The sequence below is a fragment of the Podarcis pityusensis genome, assembly GCF_964106645.2.
Source record: "Podarcis pityusensis genome assembly, chromosome: 6".
Taxonomy (NCBI): Eukaryota; Metazoa; Chordata; class Lepidosauria; order Squamata; family Lacertidae; genus Podarcis; species Podarcis pityusensis.
This window is the reverse complement of record NC_138030.1, coordinates 96,080,852-96,097,900: the sequence shown is the minus strand read 5'-3', so window position 1 is coordinate 96,097,900 and position 17,049 is coordinate 96,080,852. Positions and strand designations below refer to the sequence as shown.

General features: G+C 45.7%; 1 protein-coding gene across 1 annotated transcript; it reads right to left on the bottom strand.

Moving 5' to 3' along the window:
• Positions 1-3,805: 3,805 nt before the first annotated feature.
• ITPA (inosine triphosphatase) lies at positions 3,806-16,915 on the bottom strand (the record flags this gene model as incomplete). The annotated part of the gene is made up of 9 exons (XM_081010255.1): positions 3,806-4,058; positions 5,178-5,254; positions 7,461-7,576; positions 8,899-8,930; positions 10,021-10,094; positions 13,780-13,844; positions 14,719-14,776; positions 15,467-15,539; positions 16,815-16,915. 9 exons carry the CDS (start codon positions 16,913-16,915, stop codon positions 3,935-3,937), a joined length of 720 nt encoding a protein of 239 aa, XP_080866381.1. The 3' UTR covers positions 3,806-3,934.
• Between the last annotated feature and the right edge of the window lie 134 nt (positions 16,916-17,049).

Genomic DNA, 17,049 nt, shown 5'->3' with positions numbered 1-17,049 from the left:
TTTGACAGCTAATATCAGCTTTGTGAAAGTACTCTAGCAGACTGCTTTTCTTGTATTCTGTCCAGAAATTTAAATACTAAACCCCAGAATATTCTCACAGATTCAACATGTTTTCCTGGGCATATACAAAGAACTGAACTTCTCTTTGAAATAAAGCCATTTGCTGAACCCAGGAGCTCAATGCCTGGCACCCAGAAAAACTCATGGCATAAGGGAGTCGCACCCACAAACTAGTAACATTCTACGTCCTCACAGCCTAAGGAAAGCTGTTTATTGGCAGAACACACTGGACAGAAACTGAATAAACAGGGGGATGAGGAGGTTTAAGAGCAGGCACCCCCAACCTTCGGCCCTCCAGATGTTTTGGACTACAATTCCCATCATCCCTGACCACTGGTCCTGTTAGCTAGGGATCATGGGAGTTGTAGGCCAAAACATCTGGAGGGCTGCAGGTTGGGGATGCCTGTCTAAGAATAAAGTCTTGCTCCTGGTTATCATAATACTGGACAGATTACTACAGGGTGTTGAGAGGGGTTAATTTAACTATTAAGAGAGAAACAGGAGTCATAGCCTTGGCAGAAATGTTTTCCCTTGGTGCCCCCACCATGTTGAAAAGTGTGTGTGTTTGGCTTCCGGTTTCCAGTTGCCTTAATGGCACAGCTCCCACGATAGCAGAGACCTTTAGCAAAGACAAACAAGGATGATTTGAGGGTAATTATCCTTGAAAGCTCCCCCCAGGGCCCGGGGAGAGATCGTTTCGATACCTGCCTTTCATTCTGACATGGAGGTGAGAGGTAGGGAGAAGCTGCGTGCAAAAGCACTTCACTTCTTGGTAACCCTCCAATGCTGCCATTAAGAGCAGCAGTTCTTCTGTTCATTAAGAGATTAATTAGGATTAATACACAGACGTGTGCCGGTAATGATGGGACAAGATTAAGGACTGTCGAATCGAAACAGCTACAAGGTTGTACAGATTTAAATTGGAAGATAACTTCATTCGAGCAACAAGATAGTATGTTAGGGAGGGGGAAGCCAATCACTTCATTATAATTCCTTTGTTACATAAATGACTCGGCAACCCCCCCCCCGAGAATGCCAAAGAAAATAAAGCAAGTTAAGAAGAAAGGAGATGGGAGTACAGATATGGATTATAATGAAAAATGGGACTGTGTGAGGAAAATATTAATATTTGGAATAATTATAAAAAGGGCAGAGTTAATTTTTTTACTTGCCCCCTCATTGAGGGGAGAAGGGACTGGACTTTGAAGACTTGCCGGAGCTCTGGCAGGGCACCAGATCACTCTTCTATGCATAATTATAATTAATTGCTTCAACTGGATGTGGAGGGGAGAACTTGGAGGCCCACCAGGGCTTTGGCAGGACATTGGGTGACTCCCTGCTTGAAATCGAAAGTGGAATTTCCAGCTGCATCAGAAGAGTTGAGAACAAAGAGAGAGACCTCTCCAGAGTAATTTCCGGTCAACACAGCCGTAAGGCACAAAGGAGATCAGGAATAATTAATATAGACATAATATTTGATAAAGAATTAAAGGAACAATTGATGGAAATTAAAACCTCACACAGGAAGAAGAAAGGAGAAGTTCACTTGCAAATTTACAAATTATTATATGTGTTAATGCAAACTGAAGTTAATTATTATAGCTGTGGTATAAGGGTTTTCATCAAGAATCGATTGTATTTGCGTTGAGCAATAATCTGGAGGTAGAATTAAAGGGACTCTGACCCTGAAGTACAGCATGTGGGAAGCCAGATCAGATTTATAATTGGCTATGTAATTGATTTGTACTTGAATTGGTATTTCTATTTAGTATTAATATAATAAGATGCATATTGGATTTTTGTAATTGAAAATTAATAAAAAATATTTAACAAAAATAAGAAAATACAGTTTCTGCAAAACTTCCTAGCAAGCCCAAAGAGACAGACCTTGGTTAATAACAAATCCCATCATAGTTTTCCAACTCTGATTTTAAAGAGAAATAAATACTATTGAGCATTTTCAATTCACTTAAATCATTGTGGCATCCAGACTAGAGGACTCAAATGCATTTTGTTTATGCTGCTCTACTCTTCAGCACCTTTACTTAGGAATAAACACCATAACAATAAATATGAAATGGATAATATAACATAATAAAATGAGCACCACTTGCCATTGTGGATTGGCAAATCTGTTGGTTTCAGTTTCTTGTTTTTCAATCTTACATTCTGTTCTCAACAATTTCAGATCAGTTTGCATTTAAAAAAAGATCCCCATAAAAATGTGTCAGCATTTTAGTGTGAATTTGTCCTAATGCACATATCTTTGTATGCAACACTGTCCAGTATGCACAGCGCTCTCTCATCATATAATGGGAATATCTCCTTCTCATTAATAGATGCATTTCTTATGCACACTTAACCTGGTAATATATGTCTGAACATATTACATGACTGCAGAACTGCATTGCAAAATTAAGAGAATGTTGATTACTTACAGATGACTGTGTTCTTGCACTCTGTAGGAAACTGTGGCTTAAAAGCAGGTTCGCCTTTAAATGTGAACTGAATCAAATTTCTTCCCCCTCCTTACTAATGCATATGCCTGGCCAACAACCCCTGACGATAAAACATTTAAAAGGAAAAGGAAAAATAATACTCCAGCAACCAGCTGTCACCATAGTGGGCTCCACCATGTCCATGTCCGCCCAGGTGTATATGTGGGGCTACTGGATCAGTAGCAGTCATCAGGAGGAGGGCAGAACTTTCCTACCAACATGTCAAGTACAGGAGTTCCCTTCTCCCTTCTGGTAGCTCACCAATAAGAATTAACAAGCATTTGGTAGATTTATAGTCTTTTTATCACAGTATCATGTTGTGAGCAGACAGGCAACTCTCTGCAAAGATAGCAGATGCTCACTCTAATCCCTCCTCACTTCTGCAGCAAGATGTCCCTCCTCCTCTGCGTCTCCTTTGTTCTCTGACACACTCGGATCTCCGAGTTCAGGGGGAGGGAGGGGTTCCCCCCACTCTCGATGGATGTATCGCCCAGCTGCTCCCTCCCTTCTGGTTGCCTAGCTCCTCTCTCAAAGCTGGGTAGCTCCTCTCTGAACTGTGCAGCTTCTGTCTCTGCTTCTGGAAATGCTGGGAATGGGGGAGGGGTATTTCCCTTCCTCTTCTGTTAAGAGCTGATCTCCCTGTGATTGCATTCTCCAATCTTCCGATCCAGACCAGACCCTGACACAACAGTAACCATCACTGCAACTTACCAGCAGGGAGAAGCAATGAGGTCAGCATGGTGCATATGCACTGGCAGAGCCCATCTAGCACCATCTAGTGCATTTTCACCACGCTAAACTCTCTGCTGTCTCCCCCCGCCCCGAGAAGTCACAGTGACACTACTGATTGGAGGTTAGGCAAGCCCCCATCATTTCCTGCTATCTGTGTGGTCATTTTGGGGGGCCCTGGGTTTTGGGGCCCCACTTGAGCTGCACCACTGGCTCTAGTCACTTTAGCTTTTGCTTGGAAGAAGGTGCTTTAAGACATTTCTTGTCTCTTTTCAAAATCTGCTCCTGCTCCATTGTTGGTTTGCCTTGGAAATTCAAGGGCCTGTCTTGATAACAAAGCACATCAATCCAGTGTTTATTTTCCTGGTACTTGAACAGTTAATGCTTATTCTTACATCTTCATTCCTGTATGCTAGTGTATCTTGAATTCTTCTGGTGCTTCTAGTGAAAATCTAAATCCTTCAACACATATTTGCCATGCTGCTTTTTGGAAATAATTATTTCACAAGCAAGAAAGCTGGAAACACAGGTCTTTAAAGAAAATTAAAATTATTGGACATGATCTTTGCAGGCAAGTAAATGTCGATCTCCAACTTCAAATACAATTTTCTGTACAAAAGCCACAGGATCTCACAGACCCAGGCAGGCTAACTGGGACAAGATGTGGCCTCTGTCAAGTTGTGCTCTTGAGAGAAATAGGTAGACAGTTCTTTCAGGGCTTTGTAACGATGAGAGATTGAGTTCTTCACTGACTTGGGTAATTCTGCATAGCTAAGGACAGAAAATGCAACATTATCAAGATAAACTGTAATAGTCCACCAATTCTGTAGCAGTTTTTTATTATTACTTTAAATTTGCACACCTCCCAGCCTAAAACACACACTCCTGAATTAGGAAGAATTATATTAGCATGCAGCACTTCCCTTACCCAGGGCAGCCAGATCACAGGAGCAGTAACCAGAATAGCCAATGGTTAAGAGATTATGGGAACTGCAGTTCATGCCATCTGGAGGACACCATGTTGGCTCTCATTGGAGATCTTGGAATTTCACTGCTGTCAAACTACTGTAATTTCCACTAGACTCCCCCTGACAGTAACTACACAGTAAGCCTATAACTTACACACATTTAACTTGGGCACATTCAGATTTATTTGTTTGGCAAAATAAATAAATAAAGGGTGGGCATCTGGGGAAAAAGACTTGGGCAATCCCATCCATCATTGCACCCAATGTGTTTTGACTATACATGATTTTCATTTTAGACACAATCCTCACCACATAAGTTAACAGGCTTACTGTGTCCACAAAGATTTCAGGGCAGAATTATGATTTCCTTGGGAAATAAACTGAGCCCGGCCTTGGCTGGGGAGGGCGGGGTATAAATTAAAAATTAATTATTATTATTATTATTATTATTATTATCTTCTGTAGAACTACAATGTACAAACTAACCAGAGTACAGTGGTACCTCGGGTTACATACGCTTCAGGTTACAGACTCTGCTAACCCAGAAATATTACCTCAGGTTAAGAGCTTTGCTTCACAATGAGAACAGAAATCATGCTCCAGCGGCGCAGCGGCAGCAGGAGGCTCCATTAGCTAAAGTGGTGCTTCAGGTTAAGAACAGTTTCAGGTTAAGAACAGACCTCCAAAACGAATTAAGTACTTAACCCAAGGTACCACTGTATTATTAAAATGTGTATACCTCCCTTCATCTGAAGATCGCAGGACAGTTTACAACAGAAAAGTACAAAATGAGAATACAAATTACATAATAAAAGAAAAACAAACAAATAATTCCCTTCCCACATATACATTTAAAAAGCTATAGAGCTCTATGAACCCATTTTGGATATTTTACATAACAAAGAGACAAGTAGCAACTTACGTCTTATCATAACCTTCTGGCTGGAAGCATGGATCCCATCCGAAGTCTCTAGGTCCCCTTGGGTCAACTATATGTCCCTATAAGTAAGAGGGTTTTTAAAGTACTTGATTCCCATTCAGTGCCCAGCATAAAAATTAGTGATGTATAAGCCAGGCTCCCAATTGTTGAGAATCCTGAAGATGCTTCAGAAACATGGAGGAAGAGGTGGACAGCATCAAAGGAAAGGTACTCCCCCCCCCTTTCTTTTAGTAGCTAGTTTCACCTGTTCATGGATTTATACCAACATTTTACAACTGGCGGCTTTATTTTTGATCCCTTTCTGAATAACCCCCAACATGAAATTTGTCTTCTTCACAGGTTCCACACACTGGGTCAATGTTTTCGTCTAGTTATCTACTATGATCCCAAGATCCCTTTCCTACTCCATCATTGCCAGCCCATATTCCATCAATGCAAAGTTTGCTCAGGACCATTTGGGTGAAGGAATTTGTTAAAGGTTCTTTGAAAGTCCAAGTAAATAATGTTTTATCAAATCATCCCATCCACATGCATGTCAATACTCTCAAAAAATTCTAAAGCAGAAGCCATTTTGATTCTACTTCAGCAAGACCTGTCCTTCTACTAGCCTACCATATTTACTCAAGTCTAATGCACCATCGAATCTAATGCACACTTCAATTTTCAGAACCTTGAAACCAAAAAAAGTATTTGCTGGAGAATATTAATGGGCAAAAAGTGCACTCTTTATATCAATGAGTTTCAGCTAGCCAAGCAAGGGAGAGAGAGGCTCCACCCGGACTACACACCCCTCTCCTTCCCGACCGCCTGCTGCCTGCGCTGTCTTTGGCTCCTCCTGCTCCTCCTCCTCTCCCCGCCCCTCTCAGAGCTTGTGCAAGCAGAGGGAGCTGGTTTTTTAAAAAACACACCACAGAATCACACACACATTTTTCTCCGCTCCCTGTTGGTCCACTCTCTGTTATCAACATTCCAAAATGGAACAGTGCTGGAGCTGTCTTGGGCCCTGATTTGTCAGCCTGGCACTGCCAGTTGCAAACCAGGAGGAGGCGGCGTTGTAATCCAGGTCACCACCGCTACCTCTTTTGGGGGGCGGGAGGAAACAGCTGGTTCTGATCTAATTCCTAACCTATTAACTGCAACGCACAACACAATGTCGAGGGATGCCTTTCCACTGCCTCCCTTGGATGAGGATGCAAGTTTAGAGAGAGGGAGATAAAGGGAAGCAAGTGCACCTTCTCTGCCTTATGGGGGGGGGGAATAGAAGAGAATTTTCTATAGAAAGGTGGGGGGGCACAGAGGGAAGAGATCCACAACAGCCTCTTATCCAGGGGATGGGACCCAAGGATGGGAAAGTAGCCAAGGAGTGGAGAAATTCGAAGTGTGTGAGAGTGAAAGGAGGAACAAGAAGAGTGTGAGAGGGAGAGAGGTGCCTTGGCATCCAGCCTCCCCGCTCACGTCTTCCCCAACACATGATGGGTAATTGTGAGGAGAAAGAAGAGGGGGAGGCAGGAGTGGCTATGGAAAGGGGCATTTCACAGCCCCACTCTCCCACCCCCACCCTGTGTGCGCGCTCCCCTCCTTGCTTCCCTGGGCAGCTTTGCAGGTGGTTTGAGGGCACCGAGGAGGGTGTGAGCTGGCCCCCAAACATTTATGCAAATCCTAAAAATCACACACACAGAGATTATACCCCTGGAAATCCAGACATATGGCAAGCCTAACTAAACAGTCTTCCAGCCCTCGCTAGAACAGAGCTTGGATGCCCTCTTCCCTCAGCCCTCGTTGCTGATGGGAGACGGTGCTTGGATAATCTTGCGGTCACCACCCTCCTTCCCCCCTTCTCAAGCCAGCCCTTCGAGGGCTTGGAGGATGCTGTTTACTGCCTTCCAGTCCTCGCTGGGACAGAACTTGGATGCCCCAGCCCTCTGATAGGGGACGGGGCTAGAGCTGGGTAGGCCCATACTGAGCGGTACTGCCACCCAGGGATGGGGCTTGGAGGAGAGTGTTCATGTGCGCCGAGCCTGTTTACTCAAATGTAATGCTCCTTTGAATTAGGGTGCCTAATTTGGCCAAAAAGGTGCATATTAGATTTGAGCAAATATGGTATTTTACCAGATCTCTGAAATAATTATATGTGATGCACTTGAACAGGCCATGGAAAGTATTACTACTGTTATACTGGCAAAACCTAGGTTGCTCAGAGCTTGGGTCCACCCTGCTCCATCATTAATCCAAAACCATCACTGTAGCAAAACCTCTTATACACACCTGAGTCTGGCCTTTGAACAGCTTCACTGGGTCATCTGGATTTCCAGTGCTATAGGCAAAGGTGCAGAGAGCATAAGCAGATTTATCTTCAAATCCTGCTAACAGTTTGTACAGCCCTAGGCCAAAGAAAAAGGAATGTCAGATAATTTATTTTGGGCAAAGTGTTGCCCAACAAGCAGATACTTACGTCGAAACCAAGAAAACATACACATTTGGAGCATGAACAAGTGTCCCACGCACATCCCATGAATCATATCATTACTATGAGAACTGTGCACTTTCCTACTGTTGGAAGGCAGGCTGCTCTTTGGGATTCAATCAGCTCTGCACCCATCTCAGCACATATTGCTGCCTTGATGGCCAAAGGTATTGTTTTCAGTGTTATTATTCTGTAAGACTGACATGGTCTTTTACACACTACTATACCAACACTAAGGTTGCTGGAAGCTGTAGCCCTGTAAGGACTAAACAACAGTTCCCAGGATTCTTTTCTTTGGCGGGGTGGGGTGGGGGGTGGGAGAAGCCCTGTGCTTTAAATGTACAGTGTGTATGCAGCCAGAAAGAGCAGACAAGGAAAGGGTTAAACACCCTGTTGCCACTTCTCTGATTCTTGCTGCCCCCTCTTTAAGCAGCTTTTCCTGTTTTTTAGAAAGGGGGTACCTTCATCAGCATTTAAGGTCCTGTTAACCATGGTCAATTGTTAACACGCTTAGCTGAATTATTTGTCTCCTACCCACTTGTTCCAGGAAGAAACACATTACAATCCCTGGCTTGGTGCAACTTCCAAGGAAACAAACTATGAACTGACTTAGCATTACAAACCTTGGCTTCAGCCCATGGCTAGCCGGGAGCGAAACAAACCATAATGCAAACCACAGATGCAGTGCTAAGCACCAAGGATCATGGCTTGGGAGGAGCAAAGTGAGCAAGATTTGCTCATGCATGATTAGCCTTTGTTTCTTGCTTACTGTGACATTCAATTGTGGCCGATGTATTGTTAGACAGGAATGGCTAAATCAGGACTAAAATACATATTCAAGCAGAAAATCAGGGCCATTTCTGCCAGACTAATACCTCGGCAGTGAAGTAGATTCATACCCAAAAGTATCATTCAAGGCAGAAATAGAGGGAAAGAGAAGCAGCTCAGGCACGATCTGTTAAGGAAGATCGACTGGCAATGGAGGGAAGGCTAGAAACATTTAGAATTCTGGAACTGTATGCCACGGTAAACTCTACAGGAAAAGAAAAGCATGACTGCTTAAGAATGGGAAGCCAGGTATGGGACTGATGGCAGGGCCAGACTGCTATGGGAAGTGAGCTAGGTTGCTAGCAATAAGTCTGGTCACTACAGAGCATCACTATACATTGCAGAAAAAAACAGAAAATTTCAGGAGAGGTGCCTCATCACAGAAGGAAGTAGGATGAAATACCAAATTACCTTCTGGTTTCAGCTTCTCTAGGAACCATTTTCTGAAATGAAAATTCAGGTTCAAATAATCTTCATTATTTCAAATAAATAAAAGAAACAGTGAAATAGTATTTGATAAGCATGGAAACCTAAATGCTTTGTTTTCAATAAATATTTCAATTATTTATTTAAACCAAAGTGACAAACTGTTGGCCCTCCAGACTAAAAGTCCCATTGTCCTCAACTACTTTGCTGCCTGGGGCTGATGGGAGTTGAAGTCCAATGACACCTGGATGCCACAAATTTCTCACCCCAATGTGATGATACTGAGAAGCAAAGACAAAAAAGGCAGAAGGCGGCCTCTGAGGAAAAGGGTAAGTGGTTTATGTTGTCCTACAGGTTAGCCAACTCTGATTTGATCACTGTATAGGCTCAGTACAAGATTCTCAGAGTGACATACAATTTAAAATAATTTATTTTGAAACAACTGAAGTTTCTAAAAGTCTTCAACGTCAGTCCCATACACAACACATTGCAGCAGCCCATTAAAGAGGCTACCAGGGCATAGATTACTGTAATTTCCATTGCTTCTATTCATTTCAATTCTTTATGAATTGTGCTAAATGGACTTGTGATCTACAGTATAAGTAAACACTAGTAGAGCCAAAGAGGTTAAAGGCACTGCTTACCCCTCCTATTATCAGTTTGTTCTTGTGGGGTGCTTTTTGGCCCCACCAACCAGGAAGAAAAAGAAAACCAATTGGGCTATAAATTTGCCATCCAAGTTCTTACTGAAATATAAGGGACGCTCTGGATTCATGGACTTTGAAGCAGCACAAACTCAGGACGAAAGGGAGAAACGAGCTAAGAGGAAGGCATGTTTGGCAAACCCTCATCATGATCAACTCTTGCCCAGAAACCTATGTCCCCACTGTGCAAGGATGTGCGGATGCACAATAGAAGCACTCTACTTACGGACTTTTCGGGGTGCGAAACCCCTGACCATTGCCCATGCTACCTGGGGCTGATAGGAGTTATTTGGGTGACCAATCTAATCCATGTGTCAATGGATTCAAAGAATATTGTTAAACACTTTTTGACATTTTCCATTTATCAACTATCCTCTGAATAAAAGCCTTAACTCTTACTTACATATACGGCCCTGGGAGTCCTCCAAGGGCTTTGAAACACAAACAAGTATCTTCGACAATAACTGGTCCCTGGATCTGTTGGTGAGAATACAGTGACAATTTAATTAATTAGACAGCAGAGTTCTCCCCCAATATTGTAAAGGGGCTTTGTATCCAAAAGTAAACATAAATAATCTTCCCAAAGAACTTATAAATATCTAATAAATAATAATAATCATATGCAATTTATTGCAAATGACACAGCTATGCAGCTGCTACATGGAAATAAGCAACATCCCCACTGTGTTAGGGACTCGGAGAGATTCACCTTCTTCAGGGGATAAGGTTGAGGACTCTGAAGTAGAAAGGAAGGGCATTTGAGGGCAGATGCAGAAGTGATTCCACCAAGCAAGCCGGGGGGAGGGGGGAAGTGCCTTCCTGGCCTGGTAATGTGGCACTGCCATCCTTGGATTCTGAGGGCTCCATTGCAGAAGCCACTATGAGACCACAGGTTCCCCTGCTCTGTTGCAGTAAGAGGCTCCTGTAATGTGCTGGACCCCATTAATTGAAGATTACCCTTCCAGAGCAGTTGGGACTAATAGCCAAGATGTAGTTGCTGCTATGATATAGAGCTCGGTATCGGTTTATTGCTGACATCTGCTTTCCTTGTCTCCTTGCAGAGTAGGACATTTATGCAATTGAGAAATCCTTGGCAAAAGGCTTCAATACAAATGTGATCGAAGAACAAGTTGACTTTCATAATTAATCATTCCTGCATTGCGGGGGACTCCTTGGGGTCCCTTTCAACTCAGATTACTAGAAGTAATCTGAACTGAAAATTTTGTTCATCCTGGGACTTGCCTACAGTATTTTTTGTGTGTGAATATGATCTTTGCATTCTCTTCCGCTGCCTCTATCCAGTACAGTGGTACCCCGCAAGACGAACGCCTCGCGAGACGAAAAACTCGCAAAACGAAAGGTTTTTTCGTTTTCGAGTTGCCTCGCAAGACGAATTTCCCTATGGGCTTGCTTCGCAAAACGAAGCTTGCCCCGGGGACAGCGGGTCTTCTCTTTTGAAGCAAGGGGCGGCGGGGAGAAGCGATCTTCTCCCCGCAGCCCCGGTCCGGGGACAGCGGGAAGCGCTTCCCGCTGCCCCCGGACCTCTTTTGAAGCAAGGGGCTGCGGGGAGATCGCTTCTCCCCACCGCCCCTTGCTTCAAAAGAGGTCCGGGGACAGCGATCTCCCCGCAGCCCCTTGCTTCAAAAGAGGTCCGGGGGCAGCGGGAAGCGCTTCGCGCTGCCCCCGGACCTCTTTTGAAGCAAGGGTTTGCGGGGAGATCGCTTCTCCCGGTGCTCCGAAGCGGGGCGGGGGGGCGGGAACACCTGCCCCAGCCGCCCCACTTCGGAACGCTGTTCCGAAGCGGGGCGGGGGGCGGGAACACCTGCCCCAGCCGCCCTGCTTCGGAACGCTGCTCCGAAGCGGGGCGGGGGGCGGGAACACCTTCTGAAGGCGGGCGGGGGGCGAAAGTCTTTGTCCCCCCTGCCCGCCTTCCCAGGGGCTTTTAAATCGCCCCGGACAGCGGAGAAGTCCTCCGCTGTCCCGGGGCGATTTTAAAATGCCGCCCGCCAGCATTTTAAGATCGCCCGGACAGCGTAGAAGTCCTCCGCTGTCCCGGGGTTTTTTAAAATGCTGGGGGTGGGAAGAAAAGCCCTTGTCCCCCCCCCCAGCCTTCAGAAGAGGTCCGGGGACAGACTGTCCCCGGACCTGGTCTGAAGGCGGTTTCCCTAGGAACGCATTAATTGATTTTCAATGCATTCCTATTGGAAACCGTGCATCGCAAGACGAAAAACTCGCAAGACGAAGAGACTTGCGGAACGAATTAATTTCGTCTTGCGAGGCACCACTGTATGAAGAACTCCAAGAGAATCTCTCCAAAATGACTTACTGAAACTTGCCCAAATGTAATAAGGTTCAAATAACATGTTCTGTAAATCTTACTATGTAAATCTTACTATGTCAAGAAAGGAAGGACATACTGGGGCAACAAGAGAAAGTTCTCTGAATATATCAGTTTAATGAGCCCAATCCAGAGAGCCAAGCCTTCAGCGCAGGCAACAAGAGCTTTTTGACTGACTTTCTAAATCTACAGTGGAAGAGAGTATTTCAGTTTTGTGTGGAAGAGCTACAGATATGGAAATTCAGTCAAATCACTTATTTCAGTCCAGATGTGTGCACAAAATTTGAGATCAGGCTGCATGCTACAACCAACAAAACACTAATAATATTTTTAGAAAAAGAATAGAAAACAAGAAGCATATAAGGGCATTTTGAAATTTAAAAATGTAGAATTCATTAACACAGGATGTTGCAATGTTAATCAGCACAAACTGGTTTTAGATCCTAACTGACAACAGGTCTGTTGGTGACTACTAACCACAACAGCCAAAATGAAAGCCTCCATATTACAAGACATTTCATATTCCTTTATTTCTGGATGCTGAAGACAAGCACCAAAGGACTGAGGAAACCCAGAAACCCAACCAGCCTTTAAAGTTCCCATTCAAGGTATCTAGTTGGACACTTTCAGCAGACAGGCTTAGAACTAGACCACATTGATTTGATAACAGAATAATTATTATATTCCTAGCCATACATTGTTTTGTGTATCCATTATTCAGTTAGTGAATTATATAATACAACTGATATACATAGCATTTTATAAACTCTAAGCGATTAGGTCTTTCCTCTCTGAGGAGCATACAATCAGAATTCAGCACAAACAACAGATAGTATGGGTAAGATGAGCATAAAGGGACCCCTGACCATTAGGTCTAGTCGTGACCGACTCTGGGGTTGCGGCGCTCACCTCGCTTTATTGGCCGAGGGAGCCGGCGTACAGCTTCCAGGTCATGGGGCCAGCATGATTAAGCTGCTTCTGGCGAACCAGAGCAGCACACGGAAACACTGTTTACCTTCCCGCTGGAGTGGTGCCTATTTATCTACTTGCACTTTGACGTGCTTTCGAACTGCTAGGTTGGCAGGAGCAGGGACCAAGCAACGGGAGCTCACCCCGTTGCAGGGATTCGAACCGCCAACCTTCCGATTGGCAAGTTCTAGGCTCTGTGGTTTAACCCACAGGGCCACCTGCGTCCCAAAGATGAGCATAATTTGCATTTATTTCAGAAAGAGTTGTGTGTGGCAAATTTAGAGATGGTACATTTTGAACACACACTTAAAAATGTCTGGCTACTGAAACTAGATTCATTGGATGCAAACAAGCATTCTCTTTAACGACTCATAATGGCTTACAGAACTCCACTGAATATATTTTCGCTCTATAAGATGCACCAGACCACAAGACGCACCTAGTTTTTGGAGGCGGAAAACAAGAAAAAAAATATTCTGAATCCCAGAAGCCAGAACAGCAAGAGGGATCGCTGCGCAGCGAAAGCAGCGATCCCTCTTGCTGTTCTGGCTTCTGGGATAGCTGCACAGCCTGCATTCGCTCCATAAGAGGCACACACATTTCCCCTTACTTTTTAGGAGGGAAAAAGTGAATCTTATAGAGCCAAAAATACGGTACTTCTCATGACAAACCCAAGTTGGCCACTGTACAATCAGTGAAATGGCACTGAATAATGTTAATGGGAACAGAATACTCTTTGAAAGGCACGAAGCTTGTAATAATTTTAAGTTTTTTCTGGCCTTAGGTTTGTGCAATATTGCCCAAAAAGCTTTCAGAAGTAGAGATCTAGAAGCGGGGGGGGGGGGGGGGGAGGACCTGCTTAGCTGCTTCCTGGCACTTCTGGATAGAAATGTCATCAGGTTCCCCTTGGTACTCAGGCACTGCAAAATGAAAAGGTTGCAGTTAGCATATTGCAGGAACACTCAAAAAGTGCACAAAGCCACTTCCGGCCTGCCCAGGAGGTGGGGTTGCGGGCTTCACGCCCACCCCCACATGAGCGGGGGCTGGTTTCAGCCCCCGCGAGAGCAGGGGAATCCCGGCCGCGTCTCCCCCCCCCCCGCCCAGCTAGCCAATTGGCTGGCTGGGGGTGGGGTGGCCTGCCCTATTTAGGGCCGGCGCAGAGGGGGCTCGCCCTCTTTTCGCTGGCTAGCCCCCACGTTTTCCCACCCTCCCTCCCTTTGGGTAGGCTTTATGTAGGTCTCTGACTTTGCTATGGACTTCGGTCTGTCGCCGCAAGGGGCATGGTAGGAATTTTTCCCAATTGGCAATTTACAGCCATTTGGTTTTTCGCCTACCTCGTAGCAACTCGTCACAACTCCTCGGCATTGGCAGTTAGGCATTGGTAAGAAGGGGTTAAGAGGATGTGGGGGGGGGGGAGGAACGCCATCACCTCCCCTCAGTGAACGAAGGGTGGTCCGATAAAGGACTCCGGGGGGCGTGGCCCTGTCCGAAGCCTATGGAGTTGTGGGCCAAAGGCACGCCCCCGAACGGTGACCCGGGGGAGCTCCTAGTTGACGTGCCTCAGCAGGAGACTCCCCCTCTATGGTGTTAACCCTTCCCGTGTCTCCAGCAAATGGGCTGGAGCCGGATAGTCGATAGGACCAATGCCTAAGCCAATGCCTCTCATTCCTGAATTCAATAAAGTTGTGGCCTAATTCGCCCATTTAACCTTAAATTATGGTGTCTTGTGTCTTTATTTATCCTGGTGGGAGGCGGGAACTCGCCACGCAAAGATGTAGTGAGGTATGAACTTACAGTCTATTTTCTTTGCAACCAGCCTGTATGGAAAGGAGTCACCTAGGATCTGAATCACCTGCAAAGATGAAGAGCACAGTAATCAGACTCCAGTACAATACTGATGTAAAGCTGCTTCCACAATGGGCATTTGCTGTTAAACAGCTATGCTTTGTTTACTCACTTTTTACATGGCAGCTGCTCAACTCCTTAAACAATACACCCCCTCTCATTCCCCCCCTCGTTCAGCTCCCCCCCCCCCAATTCAAAAACCCAATTCACTCAGTGTCACGGATACAGTTATGATTTTTTGTTTTCCTTCAATTGATTTGTGGCATCTTGTTGATTTTTTTGAAACTGTATTCTAAAAAATAAATTGATAAACATTTTTAAAAAATAAAAACCCACAACTTTTTTTTTAACTCAATGGAATAGTTGTGCTATTTCCCCAGATAGAGGCAACCTATCATACTGCTAGTCTGGCCAGTAATAGCATTCATAAACAGCTGAGGTCCATTCTTTTATTTTCTATGGTCTGTACCTCCTCTTTGGGGATTTATTTGTTTCATAATATGTAAAAAAACACACCCTCAAAGTGGTTTAAAACAGTAAAATCAAGGGGGGGGAATGCAACTGTACTTTAAAACATACAAAAGTTAAATTACTAAAACTGATTAAAATCACCTCAACTTTCTAAGCATCTTGGCAGACTTCTCTAAACAGGAATGTTTTCAGCAAGCACTGAAAAGAGTACAGTGAAAGCACTTACTTTCAAAGAAGGCCAGATTTGATGAAGTGAACATGCGTAAGGGTCGACCAAAGACACTGAGCTTTTTTTACAATTTTACCCCAAAGCTTTTTTTAAAGGATTTTACCCCAGAACATATACTGCCACGGGGGCCAGATTAAATCAACCGGTGGGCCGGATTGGGCCCCCAAAACGGACTCTGGACATGCCTGACCTACTTGATCTCAACAGGCAAGGAGCTCCAAAGTGTAGGCACTGCCCCATTGAACGAATGAGTTCTTATCAGTGCAGAACAGGCACCTGTAGCAGTGCCAATTCCAGCTTTTGAAGTGGGTGAGTGGGCACAGGTGAGGTATGGCGATCTCATAGATAAACTCAGGTAAATTAGTCCCAATTTGTTAAGGGCTTTATATGCTTGAATGTCAGAAATAAGCAACCAGTGCAGAACTCTGACCAGGGTGTTACATGCTGACAAGGCCTCACTCCAGACAGCAATTGTGTTGCAGGAAATTTACCTTTTGTCATCTTATTATTTCCAAATAGTGTTGCCTTTATATCGAATTCCCCTCCTCCCCTCTTCCACAATTGGAGAGGGCTCAGGACTGGGTATACACCGGGAGTGTAGTAAGGAAAAACGGCCTCCCCCCAATATACAATGTCCTAATGAATATATTCATCTCACACACCACAATGGGTGTCTCAATATCTCTGCCTTTCTCCTCCCTTTCTCTCTCAAACACACACAGGAGTTAATCTCGGATTAAGCCCCACACTGCATGAAAGATTCCCGCATTTCAGGGGTTGGCCTAGATCAGAGGGTTTCAACTGTTTAGAGTCCATGGCCCCCTTAGAAAGCGTTCCCTCAGCCTCCTCTCCTCCTCCTCCTCTGGCCCGCAGCTGCCACAGGCCTGGTCTCTGAGCCGCCGACCCCCCTCCAGGGAGAGGTGCTTCCTCACCCCGCCTCCTGGGGGCTGGAAAGAGGAGGCCCTGGCAGGGGGGGAGCGACCCCCTCGGGGGTCTGGGGCGGAGCTCTTCTTGAGAAATGGAGAACATGCCCACACTTCCCAAGCTGCCTTTCTGAGGGCTGCCTCAGCGCCTGGCACCCAGCGCCCCCCCCCCCCCGGCCAGCCCCAGAGGCCCCTTCGCCCGCGCAGGCAGAGACGTGAGGGGGCGTCCGAGGAGGGAAAGAGGGACAGGCCAGGGTTGCCCGCGGCACCCCGACCACCCTTCACGGCCCCCCAGGGCGCCTCGACACACGGGCTGGAACCCCCGGACTCGAGAGCCTCGGGGCTCCGCCGGGCTGACGCCTCTCTCTCTCTCTCTCTCTCAGGCCGGAGAGCAATGGCGGCGGCGGCGGCGCCTAAACCACCTGCGCCTGGAAGCGTTTCCAGAATCCCCTCCGGCCGCTTCTCCCACCTCCTCCAGCTTCTTGGCGTTGCCGGTGACGAAGACCACGCTCCTCGTCGCCATCGCGGCGCCGCCTCGGCTCGCCCGCCCAATCCCACCGTTGGGGCTCAACTGCCTCCTCCGCCCGCTCGAATTGGGCCAATGAGAGAGACGGTTAGACGGCCGGTGACTAACGGCCGGTTTCTCGGTTGGTTAGT